This window comes from Nannobrachium achirus, assembly GCF_963921795.1.
Source record: "Nannobrachium achirus genome assembly, chromosome: 4".
NCBI lineage: Eukaryota > Metazoa > Chordata > Actinopteri > Myctophiformes > Myctophidae > Nannobrachium > Nannobrachium achirus.
The window spans coordinates 29,071,502-29,098,817 of NC_137813.1; the positions used below are offsets into that span (position 1 = coordinate 29,071,502).

Sequence of the window (27,316 nt, forward strand, 5' to 3'; positions counted from 1 at the left end):
CATAAATCCTGTGCTTTGTCACAAGTTTGCCTGACTCATCGTCATACATTTCTGCTCAGATGTCAAGTCAAGCTTTGCCCGCCCAAAGGATTTTGCTGTGTCATTGCCATGACTCAGCATTCTGTTGTTCCAAGCCTATCTGTTGCTTTTTCTTCTTTTCAGGAAGTTACATTTTAGCCTTTTTACTCAGCGAGTTTAGGTTTAGAAAAGAACAGAAGAAAGACCAAGCGAGTAGAAGCAGAAACTTAAAATGTATTGCAGTTATTGTACAGTATGTGAGATACCATCTGATCTACAGTATCATAAAAACATTTATGCCTAAACTAGAGAACAAATTCATAAAGTGACTCATTTTAATTAGGTACTTTAGACATTAATATCCATCCAGGTCACCATTCATTATACATCTGAAGTTTTTAAACAAAATATGGATTTTCACTAGTTCCCAAATGGAATATGGTACATTCTAGATTCCCCTAGGAATGTTAATACCAAGGAATTAAACAACAAAAACAGTATCACATTGCACAGCTTTAAGTATGGCAGGATAAAACAAATTTAAAGTCATTCCTCAATGGAAGTAAGGCGTAAAAGGTTGTGGCACTGTATTGTGAAAATCATGTTTCACAGTAGACATTTTTAACTTCGTTTTACATTGGACTGAAATAGAACACCATTCTGGCAATCCAGGTGGTCATGGTGTTTGCATGCCATTCTGTTAATCACAGGTATCTGAGCACAAAGGTTGATTGTGTTTAGTTGTAAATCAAACAATAAGGATCTTAGGGTTAGTTAAAGACCCGAATCTGGTCTGATGACCAAGCTGACAGTAAGAAAAACAGTAGGAAGAGGTAGCTTTTAATGGTCTGGTGATGTTCATGACAGTAACAGTTTCTTCGGGTTTGATTCTTTGCTAGTAAAATCAAGGGTAGAATCCTGCTGAGATGTATCTACTCTTTAAGGCTTCAAAGGTTATGATAAAGTAAAGTCCCCGTTTTCTTCTGCGATCTTGTGTTCTTTGTTCAATGATCATGAAAAATATGTGGAAAAGTTATTTCATTGTACTTTTGTCTTACATTAGCACTTTAACGATTCTCAACTGTATTATATAGTACAGTTCTAATTTATATTAATCATATAACACTACAGCTATTCATTGTGGGAAATTAAACAATATATGATTATATAGGTTTATTTCAGAACAAAAGGTGATTGTTTTAGCTTTAAATGTTGTTTGACACATAGAAGAATTGTACAGTAATATCCTTCATTAACACTTTGATGTACTGCAGATACAACCCACTAAAACCAGCAGCTTCCTTCTCAGTTTTGGACAGAAGGTTATTTAAATGTAAATTCACTTTCATACGGAAAGGATTCCTTTTTGTTTTTGCTCTGTTGGGACACAAACATGACCTCAGAGATGTCTTAAAGAGAGCAAAGACATCTGAGGAAAAGAATGAAAACACCTGGGAACCTGAAAATACTAACTGAGCTGTTTAAGCTTCACACATTTCAATTCTGTTTTGGGTTGATTTCACATTAAACAACCTTAGTATCTGTGAGTATATTTGAAAAGCCCCCCAAATCCTAAGTCTGCCTGCCTGTCTGAGTTAAGTGCAAGTGTAAACACCCCCTCCCCCTCCCACACACATTATGAGGAATGACCTTGAATGGCTTCTCCAACATTGCTCCTACCCTAACCCCCCAGAAGAATCTATGGATACACCAAATCTCTGCTTCTCTCAATCATTTGTTTGTTGTTTCTCCATTTTCAATAATTCCCTAACCTACTGCATGTAACGCCTCTATACTGTATCTGCTCCCTCTTTTCTTAGTTCCTTCCCTCCCTCCCAAATGTACAGAACAGTATCCTTGTGATCCTGTCTACCAATGAATTGTTTACAGTATATCTATGTCTTGAATCTGTCATTCTCTTGGACTTTTTCTAGACTAGACATTCCAGCAATAGCAGTAGATCTCCTGGTCCCTTCCTCTCCTCATCTTCCTTGGCTCTCTCCATCATCTCACCCACCATACAGTATTTGACACTCTCTCTTTATCCCGCCTTCCTTCTTCATTTCTAGGCAGTAGGGATCCAAACACTCTTCCATTGGACAGCATTTCTCCACATCTCCTCCAATAGAGAGGGATGAGGATGAGCCCAGTCCATCCCTCCATCCTTCTCCTCATCTTTGTGGCAGTGGAGCCACAGGGTCTTCATAGGGTTGGTACATGTGTACTGGAGGTACTGACAGCCCTGGAGATGAGAGTGTGGGTGTGTTCGTGAGTTGGGGGGCAGACAGAGATGGAGAGAGGAGGCAAATGAAAAACATAAAATACATTATCGCTTGAATGAGAAAAGGAAAATCTAACATACTGTAGGATGCAGACCAAGCAGGAGAATACTGTATTATAGTAACAGCTCTAGTTCAAGAATGTATTATACATTCTTGAAACTGAGGTGTTACAATAATATGAAGTAAAACTAACAAATTAGGGTGGGTGTGTGTATGTTTGTACGGTGTGTATTTGTTCAGATCTTTATTCAATCATTTAACCAGGTAGTCTCAGCATGATTAAGGATCTCACAAAAAGTTCACAAGCAACTACATAACTGTGTTTATGTACACAGTTCATACATGTACCTAGTCATTATCACTGTATAATTACCTCCATGCTACCCCAGTACCAGATGGACTTGATGACACTGTGATTGGCCAGAGCTGCAGTCAGCTGATCTCTATTTCCTGTTATGATGTTTACCAAGCCTGCAGGCAGATCTGAAGACTGAAGCACCTAGATGAGAGGACAGGAGAGGAAGATGAGAGGACAAATTGAGAGACTATTAGGCCTGCAAACACCAACACAAATGATCATTTCAATCAGATTTTGATTTGTGAATTTAACCACTTGAACCTCATATACAGTACTTCATTGACCAGCGTCTGTACTTGGTTCTCTCCTTTCTTCCCTCTACGTAAACCAAAAATAGATGATGATCTACAAGGCAAACTTGCGTGTCACGCTGCAACACGTTGTGAGCTTGCGTCTTCTTAGCTTGCCTTGCACAGCTACTTTCACTACTGTTCACCTACTATTGGAGATGGGACATTCGCGAACAAATCTAGTCTTTTGAGCGGCTCTTTGAAATGAGCGATGGGATCCGGTTCGCAGTAGGGAGCCGTTCCTTTCTAATGAACAGTGGTGGAAACAGTACTAAAATTCTGAAGTAAAAGTATCAATATTGCAACATGGAAATACTCTGCCACAAGTAGAAGTTCGGAATTAAAATGTACTTGAGTAAAAGTACAAGTGTATTGGTATCAAAATGTACATAGTAGAAAGTACTCATTATGCAGAATGTCCCATTTCATATGTTTTTCAATGAATAAAATGTATTAAAATCTTGCGACGCATTGTGAGCTTGTAGATCAGCCATTTTCAAATGGCGGAAATGTATATATGGCCGAAATGTATATAGGGTTGAAGATGTGATTTGTAATTCTAATTTAAGTCATGAGCCAGTCTTTTGAACAGCTCTTTGAAAGTAACGGATTCCAGAGGTCCGGCTCACTTCAAAGAGCCATAAATCCCATCTCTACCTACTATGACATGTCCAGAAAACAGACAATAGGGTTCAAGTGGTTAAAAAAAGAAAAGAAAAAAATCAAGTTAAGTGAGGTGTTGTAGTTATTTCAGGACATTGTGTAACTTCATGTCTCAGCCTCACCTGGATGAACTGCAAAGCTGGGAGAGGGTACTTCTGACTGGGAACCATCACTACAGCGTTGCCCATGGAAATGGTTGCCCCAAGAAGTGTCACCAGGGAGAGGAGGGGCTTGTTGTCAGGGAGGACAACGCCCACCACTCCTAGAGCCTCAGGCAAAGACAGGGCGGAGCCAGACTGAGGGACGGGCTGGAGGAGAACAAGGGATTATCTGTCACTCACCCATTACTTTTTGTTTTACATTCCCATTCACTGCAGGGTTACTCCCAAAATGGAAATCACAACATACTTGATCCATGTAGCGATCTGGAAATACTGTCCAATGTTTTGCACATTATCATATTTGTTCCCATATAGAGGAACGAGATGGCTCCGTCGCCTGTTTATGTCATAATCCAGAGACACTGGAATTGCTATTTGGCTGTCTGTTAACCAACTAGCATGCTCAAACTGCAGACCTAGTTACATACAAAATATTGTTAACCTGTTTGGTGCCAACCCTGAGTTTCCCGAGTTTGGGCCGTTTTTGAAGATTTATTTTATTGTATTAGGCATGATCGCGATCGCGAAATTGCATGTTTAACCCCCATACCAACCCCATCTTTCAAACATGGCAGCCATGTTTGTTTACATTTGAAGAAAACATAATGGCTGCTATCTCATGAATGCCTGAACGGATTTCCAAGCAGATTTTTTTGTTTGAAAGCTGTGAACAGCCTGCACACACGTGGTGCATGATTAGGCATGGGCGTGCAATCCGTGCATGATCTGTGCACTATGAATTACATGGAAGTCTATGGAGACCATGGCAACTTGGACCTTCAAAGAGATTTAATTGATAGCAACGAAAGAGTTAACTAAAGGTTGTCTTTTGTCTAGGGAAGCGCCACGTTATTAGACTTTATACGTTTTTTTCCCCACAATTACCTTACATCTTACTCATCATTTTGAGATAAGACAAGTTTACCTGGAGAAGAGGGGAGGATACATTTACCTTGTCCCTACACCAACTTCCCCAAGACAAAACCTATTTATGAGCAGATTTATTGCATTTGTGGAATAATCGCACAAAAATCCTTACCGGAGCACCACCCAGTGCCTTATCGCAACGTGCGGCCCAATCAAAGAGCCTGGCGATGCTAAGCTCCACCTCCATGTCAGCTTCCTCCAATGTGAGGCCGGTTTGGGCAGTGATTGATGCAGACATGTCCCTCCTCTTTGCCTCCAGTCCCTTGGCCAGAGCGAAGAGTGACTGAGCACGTGCAGAAGGGTTTTTCTTCATCCAGCTGTAAAAGAGGAACATTTTAAGAAGAGGGTGGTCATTAACAAGTTGTTTTAAAAAAATATAATATTCATCACTCATCAAGATTCTGCATAGAATTCACCCCAAACCTAAAATACAGAATCAGACGATTGCACATTTTACAGACACATTTTTTGATGATTTCAAACAGTATCGTTTAATGATATGTTGCACCATTTCATGCCAGTATTAAAAACCACAAAGACAGGCAGAACTATACAATGAAATTGACAAGAAAACAACAACAAAAAACTAAAAGTAAATGCTGACTACCTTGTTTGTGCAGGCAGGCGGGGACTAATTTCTTGTACAAATTATTATTGTAATAGAATTGTTATTAAAGACTGTTTTAATTGGGACTATGACTTTTCAAGTTGCCATATATAAAAGCAATAACTCGCACAGTCAAGACCATAGTACAGTATATTGTCATTTGCAGATTCTGAGGAAGGCCAACAGGCCAAAATGTGAGTGTGCAACACTTTTTCCTTCTTTTTACATTTGTTCCCAAAGGTTCAGCACCTCACCACAACCTTTGGTGTGCGTTACCGTTTCCGCTCTTTTGTCAGCGGCCATAGCAGAATGGGTAGAGGCTGCCTGGAAAATTGGTTCCTAGCCGTAGGTTCGATTCCCATCCTCGGCAATGTGTCGAGGTCTCCCTGAACAAGACACTTGGGATGATCCTATCTTGCCTTACCCCTTATAACTAAACCTTTTTAGGCTTTTTTTTACTATATTTAAAAACATTTTAAAATAGTGAAAATAGCCGATCTACGTCGACAAGTTGTGAGCTTGCAGACCAGCTATTTGAAGTGTGAGGTAGGACAGTGGAGCCATCAATATTGACATATGTGATCATTGACTCCAGGAGTAATAATATAATGTTTAATTATTAGCGAAAAGGTAGCCTTACACTTGCACAAGATATACTCTACAATGCATGTCTGATAATAATACAGTAGCCTATAACACTACTAGAGATACAAAACAAATTGTGTTTATCACATAGACACGTTGGACTTTGATGGCTGCCTACTTTGTATTGCAAAATATGTTTCTCCTGCTGTCTGGACAATAATACGTGTGCAGTGCATCTGTATGTGTGTACTTATAATTCTACCCTTGAACGAAAAGTAACGTCTCCATCGTAACAGAAAACGCCTAAACAACAGTAAACACATAATTTTACTAAACCTTACGACTAAAAGGCTTCATTTTGGGATAGTGTTTAGGTACAGGGTCAGGGTTAGAATTAAGGTTTTGACAAACTTATGGTTAGGTTTGCGTAGGATTCCAATGCTAGATGGCAGGGTAAGCCTTAGGATACACAGTTAGCAGTTAGAGAAATGGAATTCTGTCCTCAACATTATGTCCTCTTGATGTGCTCCCAGATATCATGGGACTGTGTGTGTTTAGCTTTCTCTGTCTTATCTGACAACAGTTATGTATTCATGTCATGTGTTTCATCTTAACTTAGACTAAGACTCTGCCTGACAGGAAAATGTTTGTCTTCCAGGTGACAATATGGTTTGAGATTACTAGCTGAGGCTGTCTGTCTGTGCACCAACACCACCACCACCTTTTCTGAACCCTTCTGTCTCAAAGATTCAAATGAAGCACCTCCTATGCTTAAACCTTTTGCTCAATAGGAACACGTTTTAATTGCCGCTTAAAAAAGGTAGGCTACACAGTGAACAATTTACAACTTTCAGACTCAGTCTCACACGGTTGTTACAATTATATATCATTACAACGACATTTCTGTACAGATTCAGAATACATAAAAAGGTAGGTTCATATTTTCCTAAAGTTTTGTGAACCACCCGCAGTAATGGCAAGTATTTGTTGTAGAGGGAAAAATAGGGGGCCAAGTTGGGTATAGACCCCAAGGGACCCTGACCAGCTTAAGTATACTGTATATAGGGTTTAAATGGTTGAATATTTTGTCTTTTGTTCAATTCTTCATGTGTGGAGGGGTGGAGCATGTCCTGCTTTGGGTCGAGTTCAACTTTGTAGAACTTTGACCAGATATCAAACAATAACAAAGAAGTGAGTCAGGTTGACCCCACTTGGCCACTATTTTTGTGACCAACTACCACATGTAACCACATCCACTCAAAAGGAATACACACCAGTAAAATATATTTCTGTGTGCATCACATTCTGCCTTGCCCACTTTCAGCTTGACAAGATATGGATTCGGGCACGACAGGCGAAGGTCTTTCACATGTGTGAGCTTCATGTCTGACCGTTCCCTTACAACTAAAATGTAAGACAATTCAATGTTATTGTATTGCAAGGGTTCTCAAACAAATGTATGTCAGGGACCCCCAAATTAATATGTATTCGGCTATGGACTGGATTTTGTGCCAAGGAGTCGGACCCCATAACAAAAGATGTGTCACGCATTTTTCAAAAATAGACGATCTACAAGCTACAACGTGTCGCAGAGTGACAGGTTATGAGCTAGTATCTACTTCAGCTGAAATAAAAAATTAAATAGGGATCAATTGTTTAAACTGTTCCTCATTTTGCTGGGGACTCCCTCATGGAACACTGGGGGTCCCCGGACCCCACATTGAGAAGCAGTGTTGTATTGTATACCAGTATTCTCTTTGAGAATCAGTGTTGTATTGTATACCAGTATTCTCTTTGAGAAGCAGTGTTGTATTGTATACCAGTATTCTCTTACCCAGGCTGAACTTTGATAGCAGCCTCCACTGCGTTGCGGACGTCCTTCCTGCCACCGTCTGGACAGTAGGCCAGCACACCAGCGCCCCCTGGTGCTCCCACTGCCACACTGCTGCCAGACACTGACTTGCAAGGCTTTCCTCCGACAAACTGCTGGTAGGTTTTAGGAGCACTGGGGAAAAGATAATGGAGATTAGAGAGATAGGGAGAGGTGGTGGGAGGGAAACAGAAAAAGACATACACAAAGAGGAGGATTGTGATTAATGACTCACAAAATCATCTAGAAAATGAATGAATTCATACTCATACAGCACATTGTGTGTGCACACGCACGCACACACACACCTGGCAGGGTCTGAACCATCAGGAATGATAGTTGTGGACGCAGATGTTCCAAACTTGTCATAGTCCATATCAACAGGCGAGGAACGAGGAAGCGGAGGGGAGGAAGAGCTGGAGGACTTCAGGAACTGGTAGAGACCCTGGGAGACACAAGGGAGAATTCTGAACTTATTCTGAATTTATAAAATATAATCTAACCTCCCCCATCCGTCCCTTTCTTGCACTATTATGCTTGAACTGCACCTACTGTACATAAATATATACTGTGAAGTTGAATATACTAACCTGTTACAGATAGAATATACTGTGAAGTTGTTTACACAAAGTTAGGTAGCAACTACTGAAAAAATGCTGTTGGTGTATACGATACACCCAACTTTTATGCACATGTACATTTGATGCTCTTTTTATTGTGGGCTCGCCTGGAAGGCGAGCACACGTATGTTATCTTCATTATTGTGGGCTCGCCTGGAAGGCGAGCACACGTATGTTATCTTCATTATTGTGGGCTCGCCTGGAAGGCGAGCACACGTATGTTATCTTCATTATTTATATACTAGTCAGTATCTCCTCAAAACTTTGGCGCGCTTCATCTCTTAAACGCTTACACCTTTCAACACCATTCAAATTTTTATGTGTTCAGCTTACTGAGGACACGTGTGCTTGTATTTTTGGTTTTGAAATGTTTTGTAGTATAAATATAAAAAAATAAAATGTTTAACTTTAAGCACCCAATGCATTTCCAATGGGTTTAGTGAGTGGGGACAGAGTGGAGAGAAGGATAATAGACCCATGTTTATGTTAAGGCGCTGTGGCTGCAGTGTTCACACTTCAGATATGCTATCTATATCATTGCGTTCACACAGGTCTGCTCTCTGATTTGATCCAAATATCTAAGCTTTGTGATGTATATATTCTGAGTTAAAACTACAAATATCTATAAATGTCCCTCTCCACTCTACTGATTGAGACAGCTGTGATTAAAGGCCTGTCTGTCATTGGCTGTTCTGTGGTGCTGCAAAGTAACTAAGTACATTTACTCAAGTATATACAAGTACTTGTACCTACAGTACAATTTTGAGGTACTTTTACTCTACTTTCCATTTTTGTTACATATACTCTACTATAAATACAGCATTTGACAGCCTCAGTTACTTGTTACTTTGCAGATTTTATTATTAATAAAAAACATAGATGGACCACTTAATACTGCTATGAAGTTGATCTACAATGTGCGCACGCACGCACGCACGCACGCACGCACGCACGCACGCACACACACACACACACACACACACACACACACACACACACACACACACACACACACACACACACACACACACACACACACACACACACACACACACACACACACACACACACACACACACACACACACACACACACAAACAACTGTTACTGTGTTACTGTGAAGACGTTTGCTTGTATTTGTCTTTGAGACATGTTTTGTAGTGTTTTAGAAATTGTTCTTAAAAAGAATAAGGTTTTAGGATCCCGGGCAATGGGATTTACAGTATATATCCTAGAACCCGCAGGGACAATCAGCCGTATTAGTGGTTGTTGTTGGTTTTCAGGGAGATATCACAACCGATGCATTTTCAAATCAGATCCACAAACACAATAAAAGTCATGCTCCACTCCTCAGTCTGGAGTGGCCACATAGAAGAACGCCTTGGTTATAGACATAGTGGAGGACAGATGTGATCTGGGATTGTTAACCTACAGTATATGCACTCAATATACACCTCTAGAACACATAGAATATGTACAGTAAGGTTCAGTAGAGTACAGTAAAAGTACAGTTAGGTTCAGTAGAGTACAGTAAAGTACAGTAAGGTACAGTAAAGTACAATAAAGTACAGTAAAGTACAATAAAGTACAGTAAGGTACAGTGGAGTACAGTAAAGTACAGTAGAGTAACGTAAATTACAGTAGAGTACAGTAAAGTACAGTATAGTAAGGTACAGTAGAGTACAGTACAGTAAGGTACAGTACGGTACAGTAGAGTACAGTATAGTATAGTACAGTAAGGTACACTACAGTAAGGTACAGTAGAGTACAGTAAAGTACAGTACAGTAAGGTACAGTACAGTAGGGTACAGTAGAGTACAGTAAAGTACAGTAAGGTACAGTACAGTAGAGTACAGTAAAGTACAGTAAGTTACAGTAGAGTACAGTAAAGTACAGTAAGGTACAGTAAAGTACAAAACAATACAGTAAGGTACAGTAGAGTACAGTAAAGTACAGTAGAGTACAGTAAAGTACAATAAAGTACAGTAAAGTAGAATAAAGTACAGTAAGGTACAGTGGAGTACAGTAAAGTACAGTAGAGTACAGTAAAGTACAGTATAGTAAGGTACAGTAGAGTACAGTACAGTAAGGTACAGTACGGTACAGTAGAGTACAGTATGGTATAGTACAGTAAGGTAGAGTACAGTACAGTAAGGTACAGTAAAGTACAGTAAGGTACAGTACAGTAGAGTACAGTACAGTACAGTACAGTACAGTAAGGTACAGTACAATACTGTAGGGTACTGTACCTTACAGTACCTTAAAGTATCCTATTTGTTGGGTTGGAATCGAGCCCACACTGTTTCGAAGGAACAGTATTTCTAGTTTATTGTGGGCTCGCCTGGAAGGCGAGCACACGTATGTTATCTTCATTATTTATCTATCAGTCAGTCAGTCAGTCAGTCAGTATCTCCTCAAAACTTTGGCGCGCTTCATCTCTTAAACGCTTACACCTTTCAACACCATTCAAATTTTTATGTGTTCAGCTTACTGAGGACACGTGTGCTTGTACTTTTGGTTTTGAAATGTTTTGTAGTTTAATTATAAAAAAATAAAAATGTTTAACTTTAAGCACCCAATGCATTTTCAATGGGTTTAGTGAGTGGGGAGAGAGTGAGACAGGGGAAAGGGACCCATGTTTATATTAAGTCGCTGTGGCTGCAATATTCACACTTCAGATATGCTATTCATATCAATGTGTTCACACAGGTCTGCTGTCTGATTTGATCCAAATGTCTAAGCTGTGTGATGTATAAAACTATAGTTATAGTTAAAACTATAAATAAATGTCCCTCTACACTCTACTGATTGACACAGCTGTGATTAAAGGCTTGGCTGTCATTGGCTGTTCTGTGGTGATGTAGCCTTACATAAGTCGGCCCTGCAGTGACAATGCGAAAGTCTCGGCAGAGACGTCTTAATGTAAGGCTAGTGGTGCTGCAAAGTAACCAAGTACATTTACTCAAGTATATACAAGTACTTGTACCTACAGTACAATTTTGAGGTACTTTTATTCTACTTTCCATTTTTGTTACATATACTCTACTATAAATACAGCATTTGACAGCTTCAGTTACTTGTTATTTTGCAGATTTTATTATTAATAAAAAAACATAGATGGACCACTTAATACTGCTATGAAGTTGATCTACAATGTGCACGCGCACGCACGCACGCACGCACGCACGCACGCACGCACGCACGCACGCACACACGCACACACGCACACACGCACACACACACACACACACACACACACACACACACACACAACTGTTACTGTGGAGACGTTTGCTTGTATTTGTCTTTGAGACATGTTTTGTAGTGTTTTAGAAATTTTACTTAAAAAGAATAAGGGATTATTCTAAGTTATAGTTTTGCTTAGGCTTGCACCCCAATTGTTTGGCTACAAATCGGGAAAAATGGTCAACATTTTTTGTGCTGGATGTGCTCTAATTTGTGCAGTTGAAATCATCAATTGTGCTTTTATATATATTTATATATATAAATATTTATATGGTTATGAATTAGCAGATTTAGCAGCAGTATACTGATTGCCGGTGCAGCAGTATTTCATTGTAGAAGATAGCAGCAGAACAGTGGTGTCGTGTAGAATATCTCAATAATGATAGCAGCACAAATTATAAAATTTACGGCACAATTCAGCACTAAAGAATTACACCATTTTTATTATGTTTTCATCATATCTTACTTTCCATTTTTGTTACTTATACTCCACTACAATTACAGTATTTGACTGCTTCAGTTACTTGTTACTTTGCAGATTTTAGAATTAATACAAAACATAGGGAAACCTGGAGGTCCTTGAGGGTCCATTGCTGGTTCCCAAAGTGTGGTTCGGTTACCCCCGAGGGTCCCTGAAAGGTTTCCAGGGGGTCCATGGCTGGTTGCCAAAGTGTGGTTCGGGGACCTCTGGTGGGTCCCTGAGCTGTTTCCAGGGGGAGCATTGCAAATTCCCAAATGGCCGGGCTTTAAAGAGCCATAACTTCAGTTCTCAACATGCTACTGGTCTCGAACTTGTTTGTTTACCCGTCCACATTGTTTTTATTGTTATCTTAATTATTTCTTTATTTATCTATCATAGTAGTATCTCCTGCAGATTGTATTAATACAAAACATACAGTAACCACACACTGTGCATCTGACATACAATGTGACACGTTATGAGCTTGTAGATGTGCTATTTTCAGAAAATGAGAATACATTTTATTCGGTAAGTTAAGTAAACCTTGCTGAGCATGTGCCTCCTGCTTGGCACTTAACATGGTAGTATCCACACGTTTCCAACGTCCCATCGTGCATTGTGCAGGTGGTGTGAGGTTGTATGTCTGCTGTTCTCCGGATGTGTCCCACACATAATGCTACAGTAAATTCTCGCGGAAACAGGTGGATATTTTCATGCTAAAACGTACCCCCCCCCCCCCCCCCCCCATACCGTTAAAGGACCAGGTCACCTCTGGGACAACAACCAGATCTTATTTTATTGTTGTGTGGGACACGATCAACACAATCCTGTAATTTCTTGTGTTCAATCTGTGTTTTTAGATATTTTAGTATTTCAGCATGCTACAACTGGTCATATGATGCTTTGTAGCATGATATTGCATCATCTCATGCATCATATGATGCAAAATGCATCATATGACCAGTTGTAGCATACTGAAATACTAAAATATCTAAAAACACAGATTGAACACAAAAAATAACTCAACATTGTGTTGATCGTGTCCCCACACAACAATAAAATAAGATCTGGTTGTCCCAAAGGTGACCTGGTCCTTTAAGTTCATGTAATAACACTGCTTGTCTACATTGTATTTGCATTACCATTTTACGTCAGTAAAATGAAAGAGAGCATTGCCTGGGAACTTGACACTTTTACTATTATTGTTTTGGGTTGGAAGCGAGCCCACACTGTTTCGAAGGAACAGTCTTTCTAGTTTATTTATCTATCAGTCAGTCAGTATCTCCTCAAAACTTTGGCGCGCTTCATCTCTTAAACGCTTACACCTTTCAACACCATTCAAATTTTTATGTGTTCAGCTTACTGAGGACAAGTGTGCGTGTATTTTTCTTTTTGAAATGTTTTGTAGTATAATTATAAAAAAATAAAAATGTTTAACTTTAAGCACCCAATGCATTTCCAATGGGTTTAGTGAGTGGGGACAGCGTGAGACAGAGGAAAGGGACCCATGTTTATATTAAGGCGCTGTGGCTGCAATATTCACACTTCAGATATGCTATTTATATCAATGCGTTCACACAGGTCTGCTCTCTGATTTGATCCAAATATCTAAGCTGTGTGATGTATAAAACTATAGTTATAGTTAAAACTATAAATAAATGTCCCTCTCCACTCTACTGATTACACAGCTGTGATCAAGACAAGTCCGGGCGATGGGATGTAAATCCCATAGCCATATATCCTAGAGCCCGCAGGGACAGTCAGCCATATTAGTGGTTGTTGTTGGTTGTCAGGGAGATATCAAAACCAATGCATTTCCAAGTCAGATCCACAAACACAATAAAAGCCATGCTCCACTCCTCAGTCTGGAGTGGCCACATAGAAGAACGCCTTGGTTAAAGACATAGTGGAGGACAGATGTGATCTGGGATTGTTAGCCTACAGTATATGCACTCAATATACTCCACTACAGTGGGAGTCCATTTGACAGTTGCTGGTTCCCAAACACAGAATCAAAAATGTAGATCTAGAACACATAGAATATGTACAGAACAGTAAGGTTCAGTAGAGTACAGTAAAAGTACAGTAAGGTTCAGTAGAGTACAGTAAAGTACAGTAAGGTACAGAAAGGTACAGTACAGAAAGGTACAGTAGAGTACAGTACAGTAAGGTACAGTAAAGTACAATACAGTACAGTAAGGTACAGTAGAGTACAGTAAAGTACAGTAGAGTACAGTAAGGTACAGTAGAGTACAGTAAAGTACAGTATAGTAAGGTACAGTAGAGTACAGTACAGTAAGGTACAGTACGGCACAGTAGAGTACAGTACAGTATAGTACAGTAAGGTACAGTAGAGTACAGTAAAGTACAGTACAGTAAGGTACAGTACAGTAAGGTACAGTAGAGTACAGTAAAGTACAGTAAGGTACAGTACAGTAGAGTAGAGTAAAGTACAGTACAGTAAGGTACAGTAAGTTACAGTAGAGTACAGTAAAGTACAGTAAGGTACAGCAGAGTACAGTAAAGTACAGTACTGTAAGGTACAGTACAGTACAGTAGTGTACAGTAAAGTACAGTAAAGTACAGTAACGTACAGCACAGTAAGGTACAGCAAGATACAGTAGTGTACAGTAAAGTACAGTACAGTAAAGTACAATACAGTACAGTAAGGTACAGTAGAGTACAGTAAAGTACAGTAGAGTACAGTAAGGTACAGTAGAGTACAGTAAAGTACAGTATAGTAAGGTACAGTAGAGTACAGTACAGTACAGTAAGTTACAGTACGGCATAGTAGAGTACAGTACAGTATAGTACAGTAAGGTACAGTAGAGTACAGTTAAGTACAGTAAGGTACAGTACAGTAAGGTACAGTACAGTACAGTAAGGTACAGTAGAGTACAGTACAGTAAGGTACAGTAGAGTACAGTAAAGTACAGTAAGTTACAGTAGAGTACAGTAAAGTACAGTAAGGTAAAGTACAGTAGAGTACAGTAAAGTACAGTAAGTTACAGTACAGTACAGTACAGTACAGTACAGTAAGGTGCAGTACAGTATAGTAAGGTACAGTACAATACTGTAGGGTACTGTACCTTACAGTACCTTAAAGTATCCTATTTGTTGGGTTGGAATCGAGCCCACACTGTTTCGAAGGAACAGTATTTCTAGTTTATTTCTATATTTATATACTAGTCAGTATCTCCTCAAAACTTTGGCGCGATTCATCTCCTACACGCTTACACCTTTCAACACCATTCAAATTTTTATGTGTTCAGCTTACTGAGGACACGTGTGCTTGTATTTTTCGTTTTGAAATGTTTTGTAGAATAATTATAAAAAAATAAAAATGTTTAACTTTAAGCACCCAATGCATTTCCAATGGGTTTAGTGAGTGGGGACAGAGTGTAGACAGAGGAAAGGGACCCATGTTTATGTTAAGTCGCTGTGGCTGCAATGTTCACACTTCAGATATGCTATTTATATCATTGCGTTCACACAGGTCTGCTCTCTGATTTGATCCAAATATCTAAGCTGTGTGATGTATAAAACTATAGTTATAGTTAAAACTATAAATAAATGTCCCTCTCCACTCTACTGATTACACAGCTGTGATTAAAGGCTTGGCTGTCATTGGCTGTTCTGTGGTGCTGCAAAGTAACTAAGTACATTTACTCAAGTATATACAAGTACTTGTAACTACAGTACAATTTTGAGGTACTTTTACTTTACTTTCCATTTTTGTTACTTATACTCTACTATAAATACAGCATTTGACAGCTTCAGTTACTTGTTACTTTGCAGATTTTATTATTAATAAAAAAACATAGATGGACCACTTAATACTGCTATGAAGTTGATCTACAATGTGCACACGCACGCACGCACGCACGCACGCACACACACAAACAACTGTTACTGTGTTACTGTGGAGACGTTTGCTTGTATTTGTCTTTGAGACATGTTTTGTAGTGTTTTAGAAATTTTAGTTAAAAAGAATAAGGTTTTAGGATCCCGGGCAATGGGATTTACAGTATATATCCTAGAACCCGCAGGGACACTCAGCCGTATTAGTGGTTGTTGTTGGTTGTCAGGGAGATATCACAACCAATGCATTTTCAAATCAGATCCACAAACACAATAAAAGTCATGCTCCACTCCTCAGTCTGGAGTGGCCACATAGAAGAACGCCTTGGTTATAGACATAGTGGAGGACAGATGTGATCTGGGATTGTTAACCTACAGTATATGCACTCAATATACACCTCTAGAACACATACAGTACAGTAAGGTACAGTAAAGTACAAAACAATACAGTAAGGTACAGTAGAGTACAGTAAAGTACAGTAGAGTACAGTAAAGTACAATAAAGTACAGTAAGGTACAGTAGAGTACAGTAAAGTACAGTAGAGTACAGTAAAGTACAGTATAGTAAGGTACAGTAGAGTACAGTACAGTAAGGTACAGTACGGTACAGTAGAGTACAGTATAGTATAGTACAGTAAGGTACAGTACAGTACAGTAAGGTACAGTAGAGTACAGTAAAGTACAGTACAGTAAGGTACAGTACAGTAAGGTACATTAGAGTACAGTAAAGTACAGTAAGTTACAGTAGAGTACAGTAAAGTACAGTAAGGTACAGTACAGTAGAGTACAGTAAAGTACAGTAAGTTACAGTACAGTACAGTACAGTACAGTACAGTACAGTAAGGTGCAGTACAGTACAGTAAGGTACAGTACAATACTGTAAGGTACTGTACAGTACAGTATCCTATTTGTTGGGTTGGAAGCGAGCCCACACTGTTTCGAAGGAACAGTATTTCTAGTTCTATTTGCTCTTTTGCACTATTTATTTTCCTTAATCTTTAACCAACCTATTTCTATGTGGAAACACTTACTTCCTGTCCTCCATCAACGCAAGTTCCACTGTCCTTGTGACCCGAAATAGGGAGACAGGGGTCCCACGTGGAGTGAGAATTTACCCATACTGATCCAACAGACAGGCTAGAGAGAAAGAGAATTTAAAATGTTTAAGTGGTTTGTATTAAAACAGTTTCAAAGGGAACTTAGTTAACGCACACTGGCTAAAGAGGCTTCAGTTCAAAAAGGTATATCCCGAAAACCTAAGCAGGTAAAAGGTTCTTTAATACAAAAAGGTAGACAACAACGTTTCGATCCGCTGTGGATCTTCTTCAGGTCATGACCTGAAGAAGATAAATAAGTAGATAAACAGAAGAGGAATAGACAGATAAAAGAAAGAGAAGGAAACAGAGGTAGATAAAAGAGGAGGCTGCACCTCTTAGCGGTCTCCAGAGCCAGAGTGAGATCTTCAGTCCACACAGAGGCTGCCTGGCCATGGGGGCTGTGGTTAGCTAGGAACACAAAAATAAAACAAATATGTCTATGGTTACATACACTTCTTAACTTACTATATTGATAATATACTATATTGTCGCTGTTGGGCAGAAACCTCGTATCTCCGCGTTTTTTTTCTTAATGTAAAGCCCTACAACACCTCGCGATGCGAGGCGTTGTGTGCTTGTAGATCGGCTATTTTCACGATTTCAAATCATTTTTTAAATGATAAACACAAAATAAACGGTATTGAACGTTGTCGGGTTTCCACCCGACAACGACGATATTCATATCGTAACTGAAAACAATATAGAGACAACGAGCCACACACAAGTGCCGTACCAAGGGCAGCTCCCTCTGTGTTACTCCTGAATGACATGAGAGGCAGCAGTGGTCCGGGTGGAGGAGTGACCACACAGGGAGAGGAGGCGGCCACGCCACACAGCACCGTGGGAGGGTACTGAGCTCCAGAGGAGGGTGCAGGGCAGGGCTGGATCAGCTGGGGAGGAAGAGAGAAAACATTTCCTTGTCTTAACCAGTGTTGGGTGACGTTATTTTTTCAACCTAGTCGCTCCTCCTCAGCAGCGATCAAGTCGAAAAGCGTCTGTTGCTTTTCTCCCAGGCGAGGCAAATAAATCAATGAAAGGACATTACTGAGTGCTGATTGTTATTATGTTTTTCCTTCTTGTTTCATTCTACTGTTGGGCCATTCACATTAAGACTCTTTTTAGCACAGAGTGTTGCGGGCAATGCGTGCATTCTGTTTTCTTATTTCTCAGTTTGAAGTAGATCTGGCTCATGTGAACATTATTTCAAGTGCAGTAGTTCTAGCATTAACAGCTAAATAACAGTGATAAGTAGGTTGTCTTTTCAACCCCCAGTGTGACAATCCCATAGCCCATTTGTATGATCCCGACTTTAACTCAACTTCGAGATCCAATGCTTAAACGGAACAGATACATTGTAATGTGTTGTAATGTGTCTATCTTAAAATGGTGAATTAGGGCTGTTTGTGGGTCCATTTCCTCCAGGAGAGGAACTGCTGCTTGGATTCAACAATCACAGTTCAGTGACTCACCGTGGCCCCCTGGTGCTGAGCCTCCTGCACTGCAGCATCCACCAGGCTCCGGTTTCCATCGCTGGACAGAGCTACACACTTCATGCCTGCCATGCGAAGCGTCAGCCGGGACACCACGCTGTCCCACACGCTCTCCTGCACACATAACACCCACTGGACCTGAAGACCAAAGAGACAGGGAGAGGAAAAGACAAGAGTTACGCTTATTGCACTGGTTCCAAACTAGTGAGCCAAGGCACGCTGGTGTACAGGTGACGTCTATGCCTCAACAGTTCTACTGCCATATTTATTGTTTATTTATTTCCAAACATAATCTTTTTCAATGGACACATATAGCTGTACTGTAGCCAAACTGACGGCAGGGGGGAGCCAGAGAGGCAAAGTCTATAAATATCCTAGCCTAAAATATATACATAATAAAAGTGGTTATAAGTGTGAATATAATCATCTTGGCGTTCATGTTCTTCTATACATTACTCAGCACATTAGACGAGAACCATTTAAGAGTAGAGAGATATACAGTATACTATACACCGGTAAGACGCCCTAAGGACGAGAAGCGAGCTCGCCCTAAAAGGGCGGTACTCTAACGGAGTACTTCTACATTGCGGTATTGATGCATTTACTTAAGTACAACATTTGAGTACTTTTTTCCACCACTGTTCAAGACCTTGGTTCATATGTCAATAGACAGCGGAATCTCTCACCTCTTTCCTCTTCTTGAAGGCGGCCTCTATCACTCCATCCACAGCGCTGTCTATGTCAGCCGACTCAAAGATAATAAATGGACAGGTGGCGCCCACAGACATAGAGAGAGACATGGGCACACCCATCCCCGCTGTGGTCTGGCACAGCCTCACTCCGTCCTAAAACAGGGAGAGCAAGAGAGTATTTTAGAAACATAACATTGTGACAGATGAATAAACACAAACACAATAATCATCATTGTTTAGTTATTTATCATCAATGACTGAATGTCTTTCCTTCTATGTTCAAGGGCTTTTGGGGAAAATGTAAACGACAACGTAGATGCCACTTGCATCATATGCCACTCATCTATTAGTGGCAAAACATAAAGCAGCATGAAGCATTGGAAACTCGACCTGACTCCTCATGACTCCTACTGACTCTGTCTTTTGCTACTCAGTAGGCGTTCCCATGTAACTTTCAGGTACAGTATGATGATGTCACGCTCATACCGTGCTTCTGTAGTTTATGTCCATGTTTATGTCCCACACACACACACACACACACACACACACACACACACACACACACACACACACACACACACACACACACACACACACACACACACACACACACACACACACACACACACACACGACAGAAGCACGGTTGGGGTTATATATTGTTAGTGCTACTTCTCTATGTAGCCAAATGTTCAAATTGACACAGCCAGTTGACCAATTTTCTATCTTGGCTTGGGGCCAGCAGTTGAAATTGGACACAGCAATATACCACATTTATGGGGAAACCAATATCTGCTGCAGCAACAATCTAAAGCCCCCTTCCTACTGTATATACTCTGTAAAATGCAAAAAAGCATTGCAATTATACCATTTTGTCACATCAAGAGCTAATTGGGACTTATGGCGTGTCACTCACCAAAAATAGCCTTAACAAGCTCACAACTACACAGTTTTTTGCCATTTCTGCGGAGTGACACTGTTGCACAACAAAGTATAAATCAGGCTTTAGAAATGACACACTGATTATTGGTGTCTACTGTCTACAGTATCTAAGAGCATTCACGAATAGCGATTTTTTTGTATTCGAATTATTCTACCTCAAAGTATTCGAATAGTCGAAATATTCGACAGGACTGGCCAAACTGTCAAATATTAAGTAAGCAAGAGGCGAACATTGTGAAAATAGCAGATCTACATGCTCACAACGCCTCGCGTTGCGAGGCGTTGTGAGCATGTAGATCTGCTATTTTCACAATGTTTATCTGCGGAACAGATTCACATTAAATGTAATACCTACAATTCCAGGTGCTTGTCAGGGTTCTTATGACTTCCTATCTAGCTAAGTTTTATAAACCATGAAGAAATATATATACAGTATTTTTAAAGACAAAACAGTAAAAAAATAGAAAAATAAGCGAATATTCGATTTCGGTGAACAATGTCAAATAGTGACTTTGATATTTGAATATTTGGTGAATGCCCTAACACACACACACACACACACACACACACACACACACACACACACACACACACACACACACACACACACACACACACACACACACACACACACACACACACACACACACACACACACACACACACACACACACACACACACACACACACACCTGCTTGTTGCCGCTGTAGGTGACATAGCTGATGTTAGAGTTCTGGGCCACTTTAGCCCCCACAGACACATCACTCCCTGTCAGAATATTCAGCACTCCAGCAGGAAACCCTGCCTCCATAAAGATCTGGGCCAATAGGAGGGCCGGAGAGGCAGTGACTGAGCCAGGAACAACAACAACAGAGTTGCCTAGGAGACGGTGAAAGGGTTTTTACAATGAAAGCAAATCCACAGAACATCCACCAGAATATTTGGGTCCTGATGAATTCATAAATGTATTTTAAAGAGGTGGTGCCATAGTTTTGTACTTTTTCTGGTTTTCATGTGTCTAGGAGGTTGACAGTATTGGTGTGGTTGTTATGAGAAATTATGCATTCTCTTTTTATTTGGGTTTTTAGCTGTAGGATGCCACCTGCTGGGTCAGACGTGCCGTTCCAAAAATACCCATACTTATTACATCATAGAATCAACCCCTCCCCTAATTACCATTCACCCAACACACGAGGGTCTGGCTAACTTTAGCTGGGTCACCACCCACCATGACAACCACGCATACCAATGAACTGGTGGGTGTGGCCACATAAAAACATAATTTTAACTCTTTTTGTACACTTTTTTGGAAAAGTTATTCCTCCTAGTATAATCATAATAGTAGATAATCATGTTTTATAGAGGGGAAAATCATGGCACCTGCACTTTAAAGGGATATTTCACTTGCAAAAAAGCTTTTGGTCATTTTATCGTCTAATCAGGCTTTTGTGACCACCCTGAACAGTTTTTAATTCACTTCATCCAATATTTCGATATTTTATGTAAATATTATCAGTCCTCCTCCTCCTCCAGGAGGAGGGCCCCATACACACCCATTGTAACTTCAAACTCCATTTTAACCATGGTAGATTCATTAAAAACACCCATTATTTTTTCTGGTGACTCATAATACCCTCCTAATGGGAGTCACCAAAAGCAAATTAAAAACTGTTCAGGGTGTTTATACAAGCCTGATTAAATGATAAAATTACCAAAAGTTTTTTTTTGAAAGTGAAATATCGCTTTAAGCCGCTCATAAAAGCTTTTTGACTTGTAAATGACCAGATAATTTTACAAAGAGGTAGCGGCTATGATGAGACTGACTCGATAAATTAAACTATTGTTGTGTGTGTGTGTGTGTGTGTGTGTGTGTGTGTGTGTGTGTGTGTGTGTGTGTGTGTGTGTGTGTGTGTGTGTGTGTGTGTGTGTGTGTGTGTGTGTGTGTGTGTGTTACCCATGGCCAGTGCTGGAAGTACTTTGAGCATTAGTGAATATAGAGAGCAATCATCAGAGGCCACCACTGCCACCACACCTGAAAAACATGTTCACACACATAAACAACACAACATAAATATGAATTTAGGTTCCCAAAGATTCTCTTTTTCAATATTTTTATATATATTTTTATTTTTTTTATTTTTTTGTATACACATAACAAGGATATATTTGAGACAAACACCTAACATCACCAAGACATAAGTAAATAAATTACAACAAGACAAAATGAACAACAACAACAACAAGCCAGCATCCAACAGTTTTTGTCAGCATTTACAGGACTGGGACTCGATACAAATTTAAAAAAAGAACATTCCAATCAGAGGATATGTTATTAACCACTCGAACTCGCATGTCGACACGCTACATGCATCGGCGTGATCGGCACGCCTGGAACCTGTCTAGCAAGAAAGGCTCCACGGTGTAAGAAACAATAGATTCTCTGATTATGAACAATACATTCTCACAAATAAGTAGATGTGTACACATGCACAGATTGCACACAGACATGGAACGTACTGTAACCAAAATACACATGTGCACGAACAACATAATCTCCCCACCCAAACCCCAACTACTCATCCACCACTTCTGTTAATTTGGCAACTACCAATCAAGTCAATTGGAGTGAAAATTGGCCGATTTAAATCAGTGGCCGATTGATTGGAGCATAATTAACAGTTAACAACACACAAACATGCACGCACGCACACACACACACACACACACACACACACACACACACACACACACACACACACACACACACACACACACACACACACACACACACACACACACACACACACACACACACACACACACACACACAATCGCATCGTGAAGTATTGTGATGTATCATATCGTGAGATTCTTGCCTAAACCCATCCCTGAGGCGTCCCACACACAGCTGCGTGAAACATCTTCTCCATATCGGCTGAGAATGGCCACTGGGAGCGCCGTACTAATGCATTGTCAATGGAAGGTTGTTTGGTGTTTTGTCGTTGCCGTGTCTCTTGGCCAAAAGACAGGCTGCGGTTGAGCTTGAGACACGGCAACGACAAAAAACCAAACAACCTTCCATTGACAATGCATTAGTACGGCGCCCCCAGTGGCCATTCTCAGCCGATACGGAGAAGATGTTTCACGCAGCTGTGTGAGTCCAGCCTAACACATACAAACACACAGAGAGCTTGTCCTCACCTAGGGGAGACCAGCTAGTGAGCAGAGTGTCTCTGAGCTGGGACCAGGTAGCGTAGTACTGGGCCAGTCTGACCAGAGAGGAGGGAGAGCAGGGAGCCTGGCACAGATCACACATCTCTGCCACACACTGACCATGTTGCCCCAGGACACTCACCAACCTGGGAATAACACATGCCCTTCAAGTTGAAGATTGTACTGTCCCAGATTGAAGATTTGCTGCAGGGCTAACACTTCAAACAGCCACAAACCACTTTGAGACAAGGCTCACAATGCACACAAGTTACTAAGGATCTGTTAAACTGTAGTGTATTCTACACAGGCTGCTATTTAACTGGCCAGGAGGACCGACACAGTAACCAATGAAAGACCAGGCATGAATTGGGAGTGTATCGCCCACTGACAGAGGAACAAGGTACAGAAAGGATCAGATTCTCTCCAATATTTGAGCCCAACCACACTGCATTAAAACTGAAAGTTTATTCACCATTATGATTTATGCTTTCCATCCACAGAGGAGACAACGAAAGGGACTGAAGACTTGTAAATTCACACAAAAAAAGTTACCCGAGTAGTACTTTGGCTCTTTGGTGACAGGCCAGTCCACTCCAGGCCTTACAGCCACTCATGGCAGAGGAAACGCACAGTGACACATCCTCCTCCTCAGCACACACTGTACTACACATACTGCCACCTGGAAGGAACAATAAACATTCAATGGATTCAACATAAACCTGAAAACATTGTGGAAACGACATTATTTTAATAGATTCTGAACAAACTTTAAAAAATAGATCTTTGCATAATTGAAGAGAAACAAAGCCGTTAGATGATTGTAAAAAAAGTACAACGTCATCTTAAAATCTTCTATTAGTAAAAATCGCACCTACGCATGGTATCAAACATGACACACGCACATATCTCCTTGTATGGGCTGTTCTGTCCGTGACATCAGCTGTGGTGATATCGGTCTCTGCTTATTTTATATGAGGTTAGTCTCGCGTGACGTTAGTCTCGTGCTCATATGGACTCTCATACAGACATACACACAAAGCCAGACTTGCCAAAACTCCTTGAACTAAGACATTAGCTGCAAAAATTATTATCTGTTGGAGACTGGAGTGTTGCTTTTTGAGGTAACTCTGGTCCTGATAAGTCAAGAGTCAGGTATGCTTCTATTCACTTTTACCAGAGAAGTTGGCAGCTTACAATGGGAAAGTGAACACAGGCATACATCCTCACATATATTGACCACAACAGTCAGTCCAGAAGAGTAATATTGAGTCTTTAGACAAATAAAAAACAGAGATAGCAGTACCATAAGTCATGAATCTGCATCTTTAAATGGATGATGGCTTGGCAAAACATCTGCAGGACTTTTACAATACATGTTAGAAAATACGAAATAGCAGTACAATAATGGATTGCATTTTTATATCGCTTTTCTAAGCAAATTGCGAACTCAAAGCGCTTTACAATGGTCCATTCATTCATACATTGGCAAATAGCAGTACAATGTTAGCTAAGCTATGCCCCTCCCTTTACCTTTAGGGTCATCCATGGAGCGAGTCTGTCTGCCTGCCGGACAGACAAACTTCCCATCGATGAACAAACCCAGAGAACAAGAATGGTGGTCCAACCAGGCCTGGTGAGACAAGAGATTAAAACAGTAGCTAGTGTTAAACATAACTTAAGCAACCAAACTAAATTGGGGGGGGTTGACTTTCAACTATTCAACTACCTGGTACTGTATAACAAAATAGAAATAGCAACTATCTTGACTTGAAGAGTGTTTCTTTCACTGCAGCCAGCTGCAGTTTGGTATTAATTGTTTATGGTTACACAAAAGAACACATGAAAGTCAAATGCCATGCCTTGATAAAGCACAACTGATATCAGAGATGCAAAGATCAACATTTCCTATCACGTTTTCTATTCTTATTTTGTTCACTTCTCTAATAACGTGTTGAATTTCTATTAGCTTAGTTTTACTACAGCTCTGAACTTTGAGACAAGGCTCACAATGCACACAAGTTACTAAGGATCTGTTAAACTGTAGTGTAGTCTACACAGGCTGCTATTTAACTGGCCAGGAGGACTGACACAGTGGCCAATGAAAGACCAGGCATGAATTGGGAGTGTATCGCCCACTGACAGAGGAACAAGGTACAGAAAGGATCAGATTCTCTCCAATATTTGATCCCAACCACACTGCATTAAAACTGAGAGTTTATTCACCATTATGATTTATGCTTTCCATCCACAGCGGACGAAAGGGACAGAAGATTTGTAAATTCACACAAAGAAAGACCACCTACATATGGTCTGCAGGGGCTTTCAAAGGCTTTCCAAACACTTGCTGGCAGGTGAACTTTAGTATCCAGCATCAAAAACTAATAAATGGCAATTAACGTTAGATCAGTAATGTATATTATGCATGTTTACTCTCTATAGCTGCAGTCAGTGGTGTAAAGTAACTACATACATTTACTCAAGTACACTACTGTAATTTTTACTCCACTACAATTATTTAAAACATTAGTTACTAGTTACTTTGCAGATTTGGATAATGATTACAAAACACACGACACATACATTAACCACTTCAGCCCTATATATACTTCGGTATTTGAAAATAGCCTGTGAGTGAGCTTGTAGATCTGCTTATTTTCAAAATGTTTTTTATACATATTACTTGTAATGAATACTTTTACTTTTCATACTAAGTATAGTTTGATGCCAATACTTTTGTACAAGCAAACCGTTAATACACTTGTAACAGATATTTCTATTTTATTTTCTACATTGTGCTATTGATATTTTTACTCAAGTAAACAAATGTGATTCACTGGATGCAGTTGCTTGACATCAAAGTGAAACAATAAACTGTCTAGCCTCTCAGCCACTTAGAACTTGCATGTCTGTGCAAGGCAAGTGTCCTGATCCCAACCACCAGGACCTAGTGACCAGGTTCCACTATCTCACGTAAATAAAGACACATAACATGTTCCTGGCAGGCAGTCACATGTTTGGCTTGTGATGTGAGCTACACAGTCAAAACTAATTAACTTCACATGGTTATGGTGCCATTGGTGGTTAAAGTAAAAAACAACAACTATCAGAGCACGTTATCTCTGGCTGCTGTCACTGTCACTGTATCCAGCAATGCAATATTTGTATAAACAAGTTATGTCGTTTTGAGACATGATAATACCATTCTGAAATGATGGTAACAGATCACTCGCTCAAATCGTTGAATTAACATGCCTCTGTCATGACAGTTATGAAATCCAGTGTTGTGAAAGTTGTACCTGTGCAGTAGTAGCAGCGCTGGAGCTGCTTGGTTCGTACTCCATGCTTTCAAATATGTCGTGCACTGTCTTGGTGGAGCTGCCGGCCATTACAATGTCATAAAGTAACTATAACGAGCTAATGTTACAAAGCGATGAGTACAAATACAACCGCAGACAGACAGTATCCCTCGCTTTGGACTCCACGTCTCCACGGCGAGTGCTGTGCAGCGCAACGTGCTGTCTCCTTGCTCCAGTCCTAAACGGATCTGTCACGGTCTCACTAAAGAGCAGATCTACAAGCTTAACAAGCAGTCGCATCGGGATACCTTGTTATCTTGTAGATCTGCTCTTTTTGGCAAACAAATCGTACTCGTCCCTCCCACTTTTTACAGTTTTGACGAATCAAATCTCTAGCTCATCTTCCGTATCCGGTAATTTGATATGGACGCGCACACACTCACGCGCGTGCGCGCGCGCGCGCGCACACACACACACACACACACACACACACACACACACACACACACACACACACACACACACACACACACACACACACACACACACACACACACACACACACACACACACACACAGTCACACACACACTTTCCCGGGCCGGAACTGTAGTGGTTTTCACCATGGTTTTCACACG

At 40.3% G+C, this 27,316-nt stretch overlaps 1 protein-coding gene across 1 annotated transcript; it reads right to left on the minus strand.

Moving 5' to 3' along the window:
- Positions 1-232: 232 nt before the first annotated feature.
- aldh16a1 (aldehyde dehydrogenase 16 family, member A1) lies at positions 233-26,920 on the minus strand. The gene is made up of 17 exons (XM_080723807.1): positions 26,680-26,920; positions 24,914-25,013; positions 23,936-24,062; positions 23,372-23,529; positions 22,125-22,202; positions 20,862-21,049; positions 19,222-19,380; positions 18,515-18,673; positions 17,779-17,935; positions 17,378-17,453; positions 16,980-17,085; positions 8,070-8,206; positions 7,726-7,896; positions 4,812-5,016; positions 3,734-3,919; positions 2,674-2,799; positions 233-2,260 (listed from the first exon to the last, which is right to left on the minus strand). The coding sequence occupies exons 1-17, from the start codon at positions 26,767-26,769 to the stop codon at positions 2,084-2,086; spliced, it is 2,400 nt and encodes a 799-aa protein (XP_080579933.1). The 5' UTR covers positions 26,770-26,920; the 3' UTR covers positions 233-2,083.
- Between the last annotated feature and the right edge of the window lie 396 nt (positions 26,921-27,316).

What these genes read in the sequence shown, in the direction of transcription:
- aldh16a1 (XM_080723807.1), bottom strand. Translation starts at nt 26,769, where the DNA reads ATGGCCGGCAGCTCCACCAAGACAGTGCACGACATATTTGAAAGCATG. An exon ending in CCTACAGCGGCAACAAGCAG is followed by an intron (nt 19,381 to 20,861) that starts GTGTGTGTGTGT and finishes TCCCTGTTTTAG; the next exon opens with GACGGAGTGAGGCTGTGCCA. An exon ending in CACAGAGGGAGCTGCCCTTG is followed by an intron (nt 17,454 to 17,778) that starts GTACGGCACTTG and finishes TTGTGTTCCTAG; the next exon opens with CTAACCACAGCCCCCATGGC.